This window comes from Hemitrygon akajei, chromosome 11, assembly GCF_048418815.1.
Source record: "Hemitrygon akajei chromosome 11, sHemAka1.3, whole genome shotgun sequence".
Taxonomy (NCBI): domain Eukaryota; kingdom Metazoa; phylum Chordata; class Chondrichthyes; order Myliobatiformes; family Dasyatidae; genus Hemitrygon; species Hemitrygon akajei.
This window is the reverse complement of record NC_133134.1, coordinates 80,614,249-80,627,507: the sequence shown is the minus strand read 5'-3', so window position 1 is coordinate 80,627,507 and position 13,259 is coordinate 80,614,249. Positions and strand designations below refer to the sequence as shown.

Sequence of the window (13,259 nt, the reverse complement as noted above, 5' to 3'; positions counted from 1 at the left end):
AACCTAAGCTGCACTCCCTCAATAGCAAGAATGTCCTTCCTCAAATTCGGAGACCAAAACTGCACACAATACTCCAGGTGGGGTCTCACCAGGGCCCTGTACAGCTGCAGAAGGACCTCTTTACTCCTATACTCAATTCCTCTTGTTATAAAGGCCAGCATGCCATTAGCTTTCTTCACTGCCTGCTGTACCTGCATGCTTGCTTTCATTGACTGATGTACTAGAACACCTAGATCTCGTGGGCATGTGGGGGTTACCAGCATTAAAAGCCCTGTAACCACACAAGACTTGTCCCCTCTACAGACGTGTTTGTTGATGTTAAGCCTCTCTCCGGCTGCGAGCCTACGACTTGCAACTGTAAAAGGCCAACAAACCCAGAGGAGAAGAGCTGCATGGAGGACTGTCTTAACAGGTAAGTGTTCCAACACCCCCAGCACTGCTCCCAACTGAACGCCATGGCATTGCTAACAAGGTGATCTTGGGGGACTGGGTGATCTGCAACGGCTCTCTAATGTACTGTTTCAGCTTAACCTGGGCTGAGAATCAACTCAGTATGTCAGATGAGCCAGTTTGGAACGTACAACAGGACATCACGGTACAGGCCCTTCAGCCCACAATATTATGCCAAACTCATTGAACTCATGACACCTAAGCTCTTCTGCCTGGTCTCCACATATCCATACCCTAAGAGCCTCTTAAATGTCTCCACCACTAACCCCGGCAGCACATTCCAGACACTCACCACTCTGCCCTGCACACCTCCTTTGAACTCTACTCCTGTCCTTTTAAATGCACGCCCTCTAGCATTGGACATTTTGACCCAGGGAAAACTATACCAATTGTATTTGTCTACTCTATCTGTGCTTCTCATAATTTTATAAACTTCTATCAAGTATCATCTCAGCCTCCACCACTCTAAAGCAGGCAGCCCAAATTGGCTTAACCTCTCCTTTATAGCATTCGGCCTCTCATCCAGACAGCAATGTGGTAAACCTCATCTGCACCCTCACCATTGCCTCCACATCCTTCCTATAATGGGGCAACCAAAAACTGAATACAGTGCTCCAGATGCGACCAAGCCAGGGCTTTATAAAGTTGCAGCATAATTTCCTGACTCTTGAACTTAGTGCTTCAACTAATAAAGCAAGCTATTCTCCTTTTGTTACCACCCTATTGACTTGAGCAGCCATTTTTAGGGACCCTAAGATGCCTCTGTGCATCAGTCTGCTGAATTCCCAAAACTGCTTCAAAGGCCATCTCTTGGCCTCTTCGCAGAGACCGAACCAGAGCGTCAATAAGCCCCTGGCACCAGGAGGTCCCCAGTGAGCAGCATCCTCAGGTTTGCCAGGAAGCTGAGGTTGGTCTTGGAGACTATGGATGCATCACAGCAGAGCAATGGGGAACATACACAAAATACTAGAGGAACTCAGCGGATCAGGCAGCATCTATGGAGGGGTATAACCAAGTTGATGTTTTGGGCTGAGGCTGTTCATCAGAACTGGAAAGGAAGGAAGGGGGCAGAAGCCAGAAGAAGCGTGGGGAAGGGAAAGAAGTACAAGCTGGCAGACAATAGGTGGAAGAGCTAAAGGGATGATGAAGAAGAATGAAATCTAGTAGGAGGAGACAGTGGACCATGGAAGAAAGGGAGGGAGGTGATGGGCAGGTGAGTTGATGAAAAGGAGTGAATGGGTAACCAGCATGGAGAATGGTCAAAGAGAAAAGGGAGAGGGAGAAATTACCAGAAGTTGGAGAAATCAATGTTCATGCCATCAGGTTGCCTGACACACTGAGTTCCTCCAGCATTTGTGTGTTCCCAATCTCATTAAAGTGATAAAGCACTAAAGCACAGAAACAGACCAGTTGGAAGTGTTACTCTGCCTCACCCTATCAACCAGCACCTGGACCATAACCCCTCCCATTCCAAAATTCTTTTAAATGTTGCATTTGAACCTACATCCACCACTTCCGCTGGCAGCTCATTACACACTCTCACCATCCTCTGTGAAGAAGTTCCCCCTCAGATTCCTTTTAAGTATTACACCTTTTACCCCCCCCCCCCATCCCCATCTGTGTGTGGAGTTTGCACCTTCTCTCTGTGACCCCTGGATGCTCCAATTCCCAATAATCTGCAGGATTGGTGGGTTCATTGGCCTCTGTAAATAGCGGAGATAGGTGGTACAATCTTGGAAATGCGGAAAGGTTAGAACCTCTAGTTGTCTCACCCAACGTCAGTGGAAAATGCCTGCTTGTATTTACTAAAACTATACCCCTCATAATTTTGTACACCTCTATCAAATATCTCCTCAATCTCACTCCAGGGGGAAGAAAGTCCTAACCTATTCAGCCTTTCCCTATTACTCAGGTCTTCAGCTCCTGGCACCATCCTTGTAGTTTTTCTGTGTACTTGTTTAATCTATTTGATATCTTTTCTGTAGGTAGGTAACCAAATCTGCACACAATACTCCGAATGTGGCCTCATCAATGTCATATACAAACTCAATATAACATCCTAACTCTTGTATGCTATTGTCTGATTTATGAAGGCAATCCTGACTACATGTAACTACAGACTTGCTGAAGGGTCTCGGCCCAAAACGTCAACTGTGCTCTTTTCCATAGATGCTGCCTGGCCTGCTGAGTTCCTCCAGCATTTTGTGTGTGTTACACCCCAAAACGTCAACTGTGCTCTTTTCCATAGATGCTGCCTGGCCTGCTGAGTTCCTCCAGCATTTTGTGTGTGTTACATGGATTTCCAGCATCTGCAGGTTTTCTCTTGTTTCTGACTACACGTGATGCCACTTTCAAGGATTTATGGATCTGTATTCCCAGGTCCCTGTGTCGTCAGTGTCCTATAATTCACTGTATGCCTTACCCTGGTTTGTCCTCCCAATGTGCTCACCTCACACTTGACTGTGTAAAATTCCATTCTCCCTACGTTACCAGTAACATACCCCACAGATGGCCTTACCAGCATACTGGAGACAACTTGTTAACTTACCCACCAGGATGCCTTTGAGATGTGGGAGGAAAACGGAGCATTCGAGGGAAACCTACGCAGTCACAGGGAGAACGTACACACTCCACACGTGGCAGCACCAGAGGTGGGGATTGCTGGAGCTCTAAGGTAGCCCCACAACGGTGAGGGTCCATGGTGGCATAATAGTTAGTACAACGCTATTAAAGCTCAGGCAGTTGGATTCGGAGTTCAGTTCCATCGTCTTCATCATCAGCGTGTGGGTTTCTTCTGCATGCTCTAGTTTCCTCCCACATTCCAAAGGCATTCTGCTTCATGGATTAATTGGTCATTGTAAATTGTCCTGTGATTAAGCTAAGGTTAAATAGGTAGGTTGTTGAGCGGTGTGGCTCATTGGGCTGGAAGGGCATGTTCTGCACTGTATCTCAAAATAAAAATAAATAGAATATAAAAGCTCTACTCCCCTGAAGTGTGACAAAAGAATACCTTTACCGTGCACAGTGTTTCACCAAAGGTAGAACAGCACAAACTGCAGGCTTCTTGTCAGAGTGGAGAGACAGGCATTTGCTGGTCACAGGGACCGTGGAAGCTCGCCAGCCTCATTTCATCATTTGGCGCTCCGCTCTGGTCTGTTGTTGCATATTTTCAACTGTTTGATGCAGACTCATTAGCAGAACTTGGCTCCACGCCCAAAAACTGTGCACTGATGTTTTTTTTATTATTAATTATAATCGGAAGATATGAGTTGTAATAAACAGTAAGGCCCAGTGTGCCACGAGCACCAAGGGCCCCAGCGCTGAAACAGATGCCCAGGCAGCGTTCCAGTTCTGATTCATTAGAGCTGGCAATAACTAGCAGCTCCTGCCCATTCCCACTTGTTGAGCGGCTGGCCATTGAGCATTGGGTTTTCTCTCGGCATGATTCTGCTCAGGAAGGTGGGGAATTTTGAGTTTAGTTATGAAGAGAAGCTGGAGTGGAAGAGGTGACAAGGGCAGTCAGCAGGAAACTTTTCTCTAGTTGAGGTAAATAGAAGTCAAAAGATGGGTTTAGGGTAGGGGGAAGAAATTCAAGGCTGGAGGGGGTGCGGGGTGCTACCTGGAATGCATGCAGGAGTGTGGTTACTGGGTCACTGACAGCATTAAAGGAGTGTCTAGATGATCACTTTAATTGCTAAGTATAAGTGGTGGGCAATGGGATTAAACAGAAGGGTGCCCATGGTCAGCATGGGTCATTTGGGTTGAATAGCCTGTTTCCCTGCTGTGCAGTTCTGTGAAGGGGCGTTTCAGGTGCCCAGTGTATCATTTACTTGAAGTACGTGGTTCCCTCTCCAAGACCAGTGTCCACAGAGTGCCAGAGATCTGGGTTCCATTCCAACCTTCAGCACCGTCTGTGTGCAGAGCCTGCACTTTCTCCCGGGAGCTCTGGTTCTGGGCCAGCAACTTATGGGTCAGTGAGTTAATTGGCCACTGTTAACCCCCCCCCAGCCCCATCTGTGTATGGAATCTGCACCTTCTCTCTGTGACCCCCGGGTTTTCCAGTTCCCAATAATCTGCAGGATTGGTGGGTTCATTGGCCTCTGTAAATAGCGTGGATAGGTGGTACAATCTTGGAAATGCGGAAAGAATAAAAACAGGGATTAATGTATGTATGGGCGGCTGGAGTCAGTATGCTCTCAATGGGCTGAAGAGCCTGTTTACTCTTGAGTTCAGAATGTCTTCTAACCGGAGACACTCATACAACATCACCCTCCCCTTGCTCCAATTCTTTCCCGGGCACCAAGCCCAGGGAGAGCATGGAAAGAGGGACTTGATTCTCAGTCAGTCAGGACAGAAGTGAGCAAACCCTGGCCGCTCCTTGGGTGAGCCTCAGCTGATTGCACCTGTCATCAGGAATTTACAGACAATTCACCCTGTACTCCATACTCCCCAAGACAGATCCGCTGTACATCATAGAAATCGGACCTGTATACCATCAGAGCCAATTGTTCACCCACTGACCATCCAGTATTGTCCTTCGGTAAAATACTGATGGTCACACTGTCTGTGGGAATGGGCACAGAGTTACTGCCAGCTTTTTTCTACAGGTTGGGAGTTCTTTCGTCGCTAAGCAGGACCTTCATCCCATCTCATCCATGCCAACTGCGTTGTCTGCTTGAGCTAGTCCCATTTCCCCAAGTTTGGCCCATATTAGTCTAAACCTTTCTGATTGATATACCTGTCCAAATGCCTTTATTTATTAGAAATGAAGAATGGTAACAAACCCTGCAACAATTGAGCCTGTGCTGCATATTTGATCAATTAATCCATGCATTTTTTGAATGTGGGAGGAAACCCGTAACGTCACAGAGAGAACATACAGACAGCGATGGAATTTAGCATGGGTCACTGGTATTCTAGGAGTGTTACACTAACATGTACGCTACTGTGTGTGTGTGTGTACGCACGCACCTGCACCACTTTCATACAGTCGCTCTCACAGCCTCAGCCATAGGACTGCTGAGTTCATTGCCACACGATCAATGTTGTGTCAGGATAACTTGTCAGTCGTCATAACCTGTCAGGGCATTCATTCACACCATTACATGTGGTCTGGTCAACAAGTGAACCCACTGAAAGGGACTGTCTCAAAGTAAAGACTCAAAACAGGAGCGCTCGTCAGGAGCTGGTGTCTATCATGTGCACAAAAATACAACTGCAGATGCTGTGGATCAAAGAATACGTACACAACACTGGAAGAACTCAGCAGGTCAGGCAGCATCCGTGAGAAAAGAGTAGCCAACGTTTCGGGCCGAGACAATTCATCAGGATCACTCCTGATGAAGGGTCTCGGCCGGAAATGTTGGCTACTCGTTTCTCACGGATGCTGCCTGACATGCTGAGTTCTTCCAGCGTTGTGTTAGTATTCTCTGTCTATCATGTGCCTCTTCTGTTGCAGGATGATCTTCGCGGAGTGCGCCCCCAGCACGTGTCCCTGCGACGAGTACTGCTGCAACCAGCGGATCCAGAGACATGAGTGGGTACAGTGCCTGGAGCGGTTCCGAGCCGAGGGCAAAGGCTGGGGCATCCGCACCAAGGAAACCTTGAAGGCTGGGCAGTTCATCATCGAGTATCTGGGCGAGGTGGTCAGCGAGCAAGAGTTCAGGTACCAACAACCCTATCAGATTCCCAATCACCTGCCTACTACACAAATAGCAGAGGGTGTGATTGCAGAGGAGATTCACTGAGATGTTGCCTGGATGGAGGACTTTACCTATGGGGAGAAATTAGATAGACTGGGCTTGTTCATCCTGAATGAAGGAGGCAGAGGGGTGACCTGACTCCACATGAAAGATTATGAGAGGCTTTAATAGGGACTGAAATTGGTTTATTATCGTCACTTGGACCAAGACATAGTGAAATGTTTGTCTTGCTTTCATGAATGGGAGGGGTGTGGGGGTTTTATTGTCAATGAGACATGACAGAATAACACTTCAAAGTACGCGATGTTTCCATATACTGCCATGAAATTTGTTTTCTTGCAAACATTCATTTAAATACAAAGAAACTCAATAGAATCATTGGAAAATGCAATGACAAAAATAGACAAATAACCAATGTACAAAAGACGACAAATTGTGCAAAAGCAAAATGATAATAATTATAAATAAATAAGCAATAAATATCAAGAACTGAATGGGACCCCGCTCTCGGGGTTTCACGACTGGCCGTTATCCGACATGCCAAGGACGCGGCCTAAGAGCTTAGCTCTCCTTCGGAGGTCCGAGATCTCGTGGCTCTGGAGACGGGTGGATCAAAGGTTGGTGTCCCAGCAGGAGATCGGTATGTCGTGGGAGTCGAAAAATCTACGGTTGCGTGCCCAGAGACCTGAGATCTTTGGACACAGAGCTCAGAAAAAGTGACACAATGGACTTTTAACTTTGTAAACCAGCGAGTTGTTTGTTCTGTCTCCCCTCTCGCTGTGAAACGGAGACATCTCTTTCTCCTTCATTAGGCAGAGAGAGAGCCTGTAGTATGTCAGATACCGGGTGAACGAGCAGTCTTTGGGGCAACTGCAAGTCTGTTGCTTTGCTGCACATTTGAGTGCTAGGTGGCGGGTGCCGATATTTTTTTTGCTATTGGGGGGAGGGGGGATCACTGGGTACTTTGGGGTTCTAACATTTAACTGTCATTCATTCTTTGGGGGTACTCTGTTTACATGGACGGTTGCGAAGAAAAAGCATTTCAGAATGTATATTGTATACATTTCTCTGACATCAAATGTACTTTTGCAACCTTTGAACACCAATTGTAGAGCCCTTAGAAGTGAGTCCATAGGTTGTGGAATCAGTTCATTGTTGAGGTAATTGGAGTTCTCCCTCTAGTTCAAGAGACTGATGGTTGAGGGATCATAACTGTTCCTGGGCCTGGTGGTGTGGGGCTTGAGGCTCCTGTACCTCCTTCCTGATAGCATCAGTGAGAAGAGATCTTGGCCTGGGCCATCCATACCAAGGCCAGTGATGGATGCTGCTTTCCTGCAACACCACTCCACATAGATGTGCTCAATTGTGACAGTGCTTTACCTGTGATGGGTTGGACCCTATCCACTACTTTCTGTAGAATTTCCATTCAAGGGCATTGGTATTTCCGTACAAGGCTGTGATGCAATCAGTCAATATACTCTCCTCCACATGTCTGTAGATGTTTGTCAAAGTTTTGCCAAATTTGCACAAATTTCTAAGCCACTACTGTGCCTCCTTTGTAACGGCAGTTACATGCTGGGCCCAGGACAGGTCCTCTGAAATGATAACGCTAAGGACTTTAAAGTTCCTGACCCTCACCATTTCTGATCCCGATGAGGACTGGCTCATGGACATCCAGTTTCCTCCACCTGTAGTCAACAATCAGCTCTTTGGTTTTGCTGGCATAGAGTGAAAGAAGTTGTTATGTCACCATTCAGCTAGAACTTAGAACGTAGAACCATACAGCATAGAAAAAAGGCCCTTTGGCTCACAATGTAATGCCAAACCAGATAGAAAATAAATCAAAAACACCCAAAAATGAATCCCTTCTACATATCCCTCCATTTTCCTCAGATTCTTGTGCCTATCTAAACGTCTCTTAAAAGCCTCTAATGTATTTGCCTCTGCCATCATACCAGGCAGTTAGTCCAGGCATCCACCATTCCCTGAAGTAAAGAAAAACTTACTCATCGCATCTCCTTTGAGCCTACCTCCTCTCACTTTCAATGCATGATCTCTGGTATTAGACATTTCTACCCTGGACTGAAGGTCCGAAGGGCCTGTTACTGTGCTGCTGTGCTTTATACTCTAATCCAATGTTCACGCAGATCAAATCATTACAGGGAGCATCAAGGTAGTACAAAGTTTTAAAAAACACAATGCAGAATAAAGTGCAAGAACTACAGAGAAAGTGCAGTCAGTGCGTGTAGACAATAAGGTACAAAATAAATGATCAAAATCTTTTTCTCATGGTTTTGAGGTCAGAGTTAGAGATTTTAAAAGGGATTTGAGAGTTAAGTTTTTCCTTACAGACTGGAAACTCCTGCCAGAGGAGGTGCTGAGGTCGGATACAATCACTACGTTTAAGAGTTATGACATTAAAATAGGAAGGCAGTGAAGAATGTGTCCCTAACACATTTAGATGGGCAGAAAAGTCAACATGGCCTCGATGGACTGAAGGGTTTGTTTCTGTGCCATAACTCTTAAGTGGAGTACTGGAGGGTGAGAGCTGACGGTGTTTTGGCAGCAGCCTTCCTGCTGATGATTGGAGACTTGAACAAGAAATCTGGACTGGCGCTTGAGGTACATTGCAGGGGCAACTCCAGAAATGACATAGCAGGCAAACACTCCCTGTCAGATTGCACCAGTCTCCTTTTCTTTCCAAGAAGATGTGTCCTGGGGCCAATATTTATCCCAAAGCACCATTACGTTATAGGTGGCATCTCTGCAAAGGAGGTGACAGAGACCCTCAGTTTCCAGCATTTTCATTTTTATTTCAAATTTCTAGTTTCTGTAATTTTCTGATGTTCACAGAATCAAAATTGCTATGAGGCAGCAGTGGCAAACCTAAGGCACACAGATGGCACCTGTAAACATTTGGTTGACACACAGCATGCAGTGCCACCCATTGATTCTTTAACCCCCACCCCCCCCCACAACCCATAATAATAATTATTATATTTACTGTCAAATGATGCAGCAAATAACTTCTTACAACCCGAGAGAGAGAGAGATGATTTCAGAATCAGAATCAATCAGGTTTATTATCACCTGCAGGTGTCATGAAATTTGTTAACTTAGCTGCAGCAGTTCATTGCTATACATAATATAGAAAAAACTAAATAAGTAAAGCAATTTCAGTATATGTATATTGAATAGATTCAAATTGTGCAAAAACAAAAATAATATATATTTAAAAAGTGAAGTAGTGTTTACGGGTTCAATGTCCATTTAGGTTTGGTGTCAGCTAGGCGGTTAAGAAGGCACACGTCGTTGGATGATAGGTTTTGAAATCCACGCGGACCTGATGTCCACAACAGTTAGTGGATAGTAAACAGTTGGGACAGTTGACTTCGGCTTTTCTCTGCTTATATTTCTTTTCTCTCATTTGTGAGCGAACACTGGATAATGACGATGAATGTTGTTAAGTAGTTAAGTGTCTACATTAATATTTAACTTTCAGTTTTTAAAAGATTAGTATTCATAATTTTTAACAGGAGTTCTAAAGTACCACTTTTATTTCAGTCTGACTCTTATATTTTTAATATTAGTAAAACAATGAATATACAACAGCAACAGGACTTAGCCTTATCCCTAAAAAGTCCAGAATTAATGTTATTAATTCTTATTCTATAAATGTTATTAATTAATGTCACTAAAGAAAGGAAATGTTTTTGAGGTGAGAGGCAGGAGTTTTCAAGGGGTTCTCAGTGGTAAGTTTAAAGAATCAAGGGGCAGCACTGCATGCTGAGTACCAACAAAACATTTGCAAGTGCCGCCTTGGGCACTCGTGACATAATCGATAACCTCTGCTCTGAATTACCAGAGAATGTTTTAGAAGATTATCACCATTTTGGGTTCATGCTCTCAAGAAGGTTTGCCACCCTTTCCCTCGTTCATATCAGCCCATGGAATACATACCAGCTGCTAGTAAAGCAGTCCTATCAGTCCTACACCCTGATCTTAGCCCCACAGCTTTCCAAATTATTCTCGGTGCCCATTCCAATTCCCTCTTGTTCACCACAAATCAATTATGTGATGGTTATCACCATGTGGTTTGTACAAGTTTGCTGTACATAAATTTCCTGCTGTATCTACAGCAGTGCCGTCATTTTCCAAGAGGTCGGAAAAGGCGCCTCTCCTTCCTGGCTGCGGAGCCGAGCAGTTTACTTATTTCAGTTAAGATGTGCAGCACAGTGCTGTACAAGCCCCAGACATCCTCATTCATCATCCACTTGGCAAAAACAAGTGAGAAATGTTAAAGGACTACCATTAATTGATTTAGCCCTGCTGGCATTCAGATCTTTACATACTCCTGTGCACTTGTGAACGAAAGAGCTCTAGCGCTCTTTCTGAGATTTTGTCAGTATGATGAGGCATCGCCCCCTGCAGCTTCGCGTCCTCAGTCAACACAGCTACAACCTCTTTGTACTTCCCGTACCAAATACTAAACCTTTGCAGCGCTGAGAAACCACTAGTGAGTACTCCACCGTATCGTGCACTCCTTAAAGCGAGACTGAAACTGGGAGGCACACCCTCAGGATTCTGGGGCAAAGATGAACGGAAACTTATTTTCTCAGAGATTGAGAGGCGTGATTGAGTCGTCTGGTCTAAGCACTGGAATTCAGAAGAATAAGCGGTAAATTTAGGAAAGGGATAGGTAGCATTAAGGCAAGAAGGCAATTTTCCACTGGTAAATTAGACTCAGATGTGGAGAAACTGCTTTTCCTAGAGAGCAGCGAATCTCTGGAATTCTCTGCCCAGGGAAGCACTAGAGGCTATCTCAATAAATAAGTTTTTGCATAGTAGGCAAATTGAGGATATGGAGGAAAGGCAGGTATCTGGAACTGAGTCCACAGCCAGATCAGCCATGACCTTATTGAATGGTGAGCAGACTTGAATCCTGCTCCCATCTCTTATGTGAGTGTAAACTAGCAAATTATATAAAAATGATGTAAGATCCTCTTTAAAAACTAAAGGAGTAAAGAAGGGAAAGTAAGCCTGAATCCCTCAGAAAAAGTAGAGAAAAACTGCAGAGATACTAGATAATTTTGGTTCTTTTGTCAGTGACTCTATAAAGATCACAACAGTAATACGACCTCATGGGAAGTGAACGGCATAAACATTCCCTCTATCTCAATCCTGCAAGTTTATGCTTATTTTGGAAGTTAATTTCTGTTCATTTAAGTCAGAATCAGATTTATTATCACTGACAGATGATACGAAATTTGATGTTGTGCACAAACATATTTACTATAAATTACTAAAATAAATAAATGTGAAAGAAGAAAATAACTTAGTAATGTTCACGGACCATTCATAAATCTGATGGCAGAGTGGAAGAAGCTGTTCCTGAATTATTCAGTGTAGGTATTCAAGCTCCTGTACCTCCTCTCTGGTGATACTAAAAGGAGGGCATGCCCGGATGTGAAGGTTCCTGATGGGTGCCACATTTTGTCGCCTTCTTGAAGCACCTTCTTAAAAAATCTACATTAACCTCTCCATAGATGCTGCCTGAGCTGCTGAGTTCCTCCAGAATTTTGTGTCTGTTGCTCAAGATTTCTGCAGAGCTTCTTTTACTTATGTTACCTGTGTTTGTCTTCATCTTGTCACATACTGTGCTGCTGCAAAAAGTTCATTTTCATGGCATCTATACCCTGTGTACGTATGCCTTTGACAATAATAAATGATCACCAGAGGGAAAAATAAACAACAAAGTGCTGTGACTGACGGGTAACAAGTCCTGCGAGCCTGCTGGCCAGAGTATGAAAGGAACTTACTGTCAAGATTATGGATACGTTGGTTGTAATATAGCAAAACTTCCTCAGGAGAGGTCCCAAGGGACTGGAAGAACCATCAATGGCACACTGTTATTCAAGAAAGGAAGACCAGGCAGGAAACTGGTTAACTTAAGGTCTGCCACTGGGAGAAAGTGCTAGTTTCCATTACTAAGAAGACTTCAAGAAAGAACGATTGACAAATTTGCGATGGCTCTAATGGGATGGAGTGTGGTGTTCTGGTGATTTTGTGATCCAGAGGTTCTTTGGAAGTCAAGAATGAGGCCTAAAACCTGTTGCTTCTGACTGTTTATTAAGTATTTGTTGCAAGAGCAAACAGTGAACAAAGAAAGAAGAATTAAGTCATTTTCTACAAAATATCAGACTAAAAAGATGATGAGACATTCTATGATAATGAATCAGCTGTGAAATAGCCAGATTTAAGAGGCATGAAACCTGCTGCTGAAAAATTAAGAAAAGCACTGAAACAGCTATACTACAATTGCTAGGAGTACACTGAATGATATACCACAATTAAACACGTACAGGTGATTATTTAAAATATAAGCAAACATAAGAAAAGTTAAACTATGAAAAAAATAACAATTTTACTCTATAATCCAACAAGAGCAAACACATTAGTAAAGGGGAGACAGTAGATGCAGTGTGTTTGGATCTCTAGAAGAAATTGGTGAGCTGCCACATTAAAGCTCACGGCACAGAAGTGCTTGGGGGTTGAGGTCAATGTTTTGTAATGCAGAAGGGTTGATTAACTAACAGAATTTAAGGACAGTCTCTGCACCAGGTCTGTTAACATATGATGAGAGGTTAGTTTCTCATTTAGAAGAATGAGGTGATCTGATTAACTGTGTGGCTGCATAGGGGTGCAACCCCTTGTGGGGATATCTAGATCTAGGAAGTACAGTTTCAGTAGAAAAGTTGGAAACACCAATGCCCTTGAATGGAAACGTCTACAAGAAGGAATAGATGTGGCTTAGTCCATCACAGATAAAGCCCTCCCCACCATTAAGCATTATCTACAGAAAGCGCTGTCACAGGAAAGCAGCATCTATCACCTGGGACCCTCACCCCACCCCCAGGCCATGCTCTCTTCTCACTGCTGCCATCAGAAAGGAAGTACAAGAACCTCAGGACTCACACCATCAAGTTCAGGAACAGTTTTACCCTTCAACCATCAGGCTCCTGAACCAGAGAGGATAGCACTAAACTGGTCCTACTGAATTGGACTCACTTTTAAGTGCTCTTCTCAGTATTTATCACTTATTTATTC

At 44.2% G+C, this 13,259-nt stretch overlaps 1 protein-coding gene across 4 annotated transcripts in view; it reads left to right on the top strand.

The window, feature by feature from the left end:
* ash1l (ash1 (absent, small, or homeotic)-like (Drosophila)) overlaps positions 1-13,259 on the top strand; it is a 372,059-nt gene that overhangs the window by 293,723 nt on the left and 65,077 nt on the right. For all 4 annotated transcript variants that reach the window (XM_073061208.1, XM_073061209.1, XM_073061207.1 and 1 more), the window contains 2 exons: positions 304-412; positions 5,909-6,115. In XM_073061208.1, coding sequence (XP_072917309.1) covers positions 304-412; positions 5,909-6,115 — 316 coding nt within the window. The remainder of the gene's footprint in view (positions 1-303; positions 413-5,908; positions 6,116-13,259) is intronic.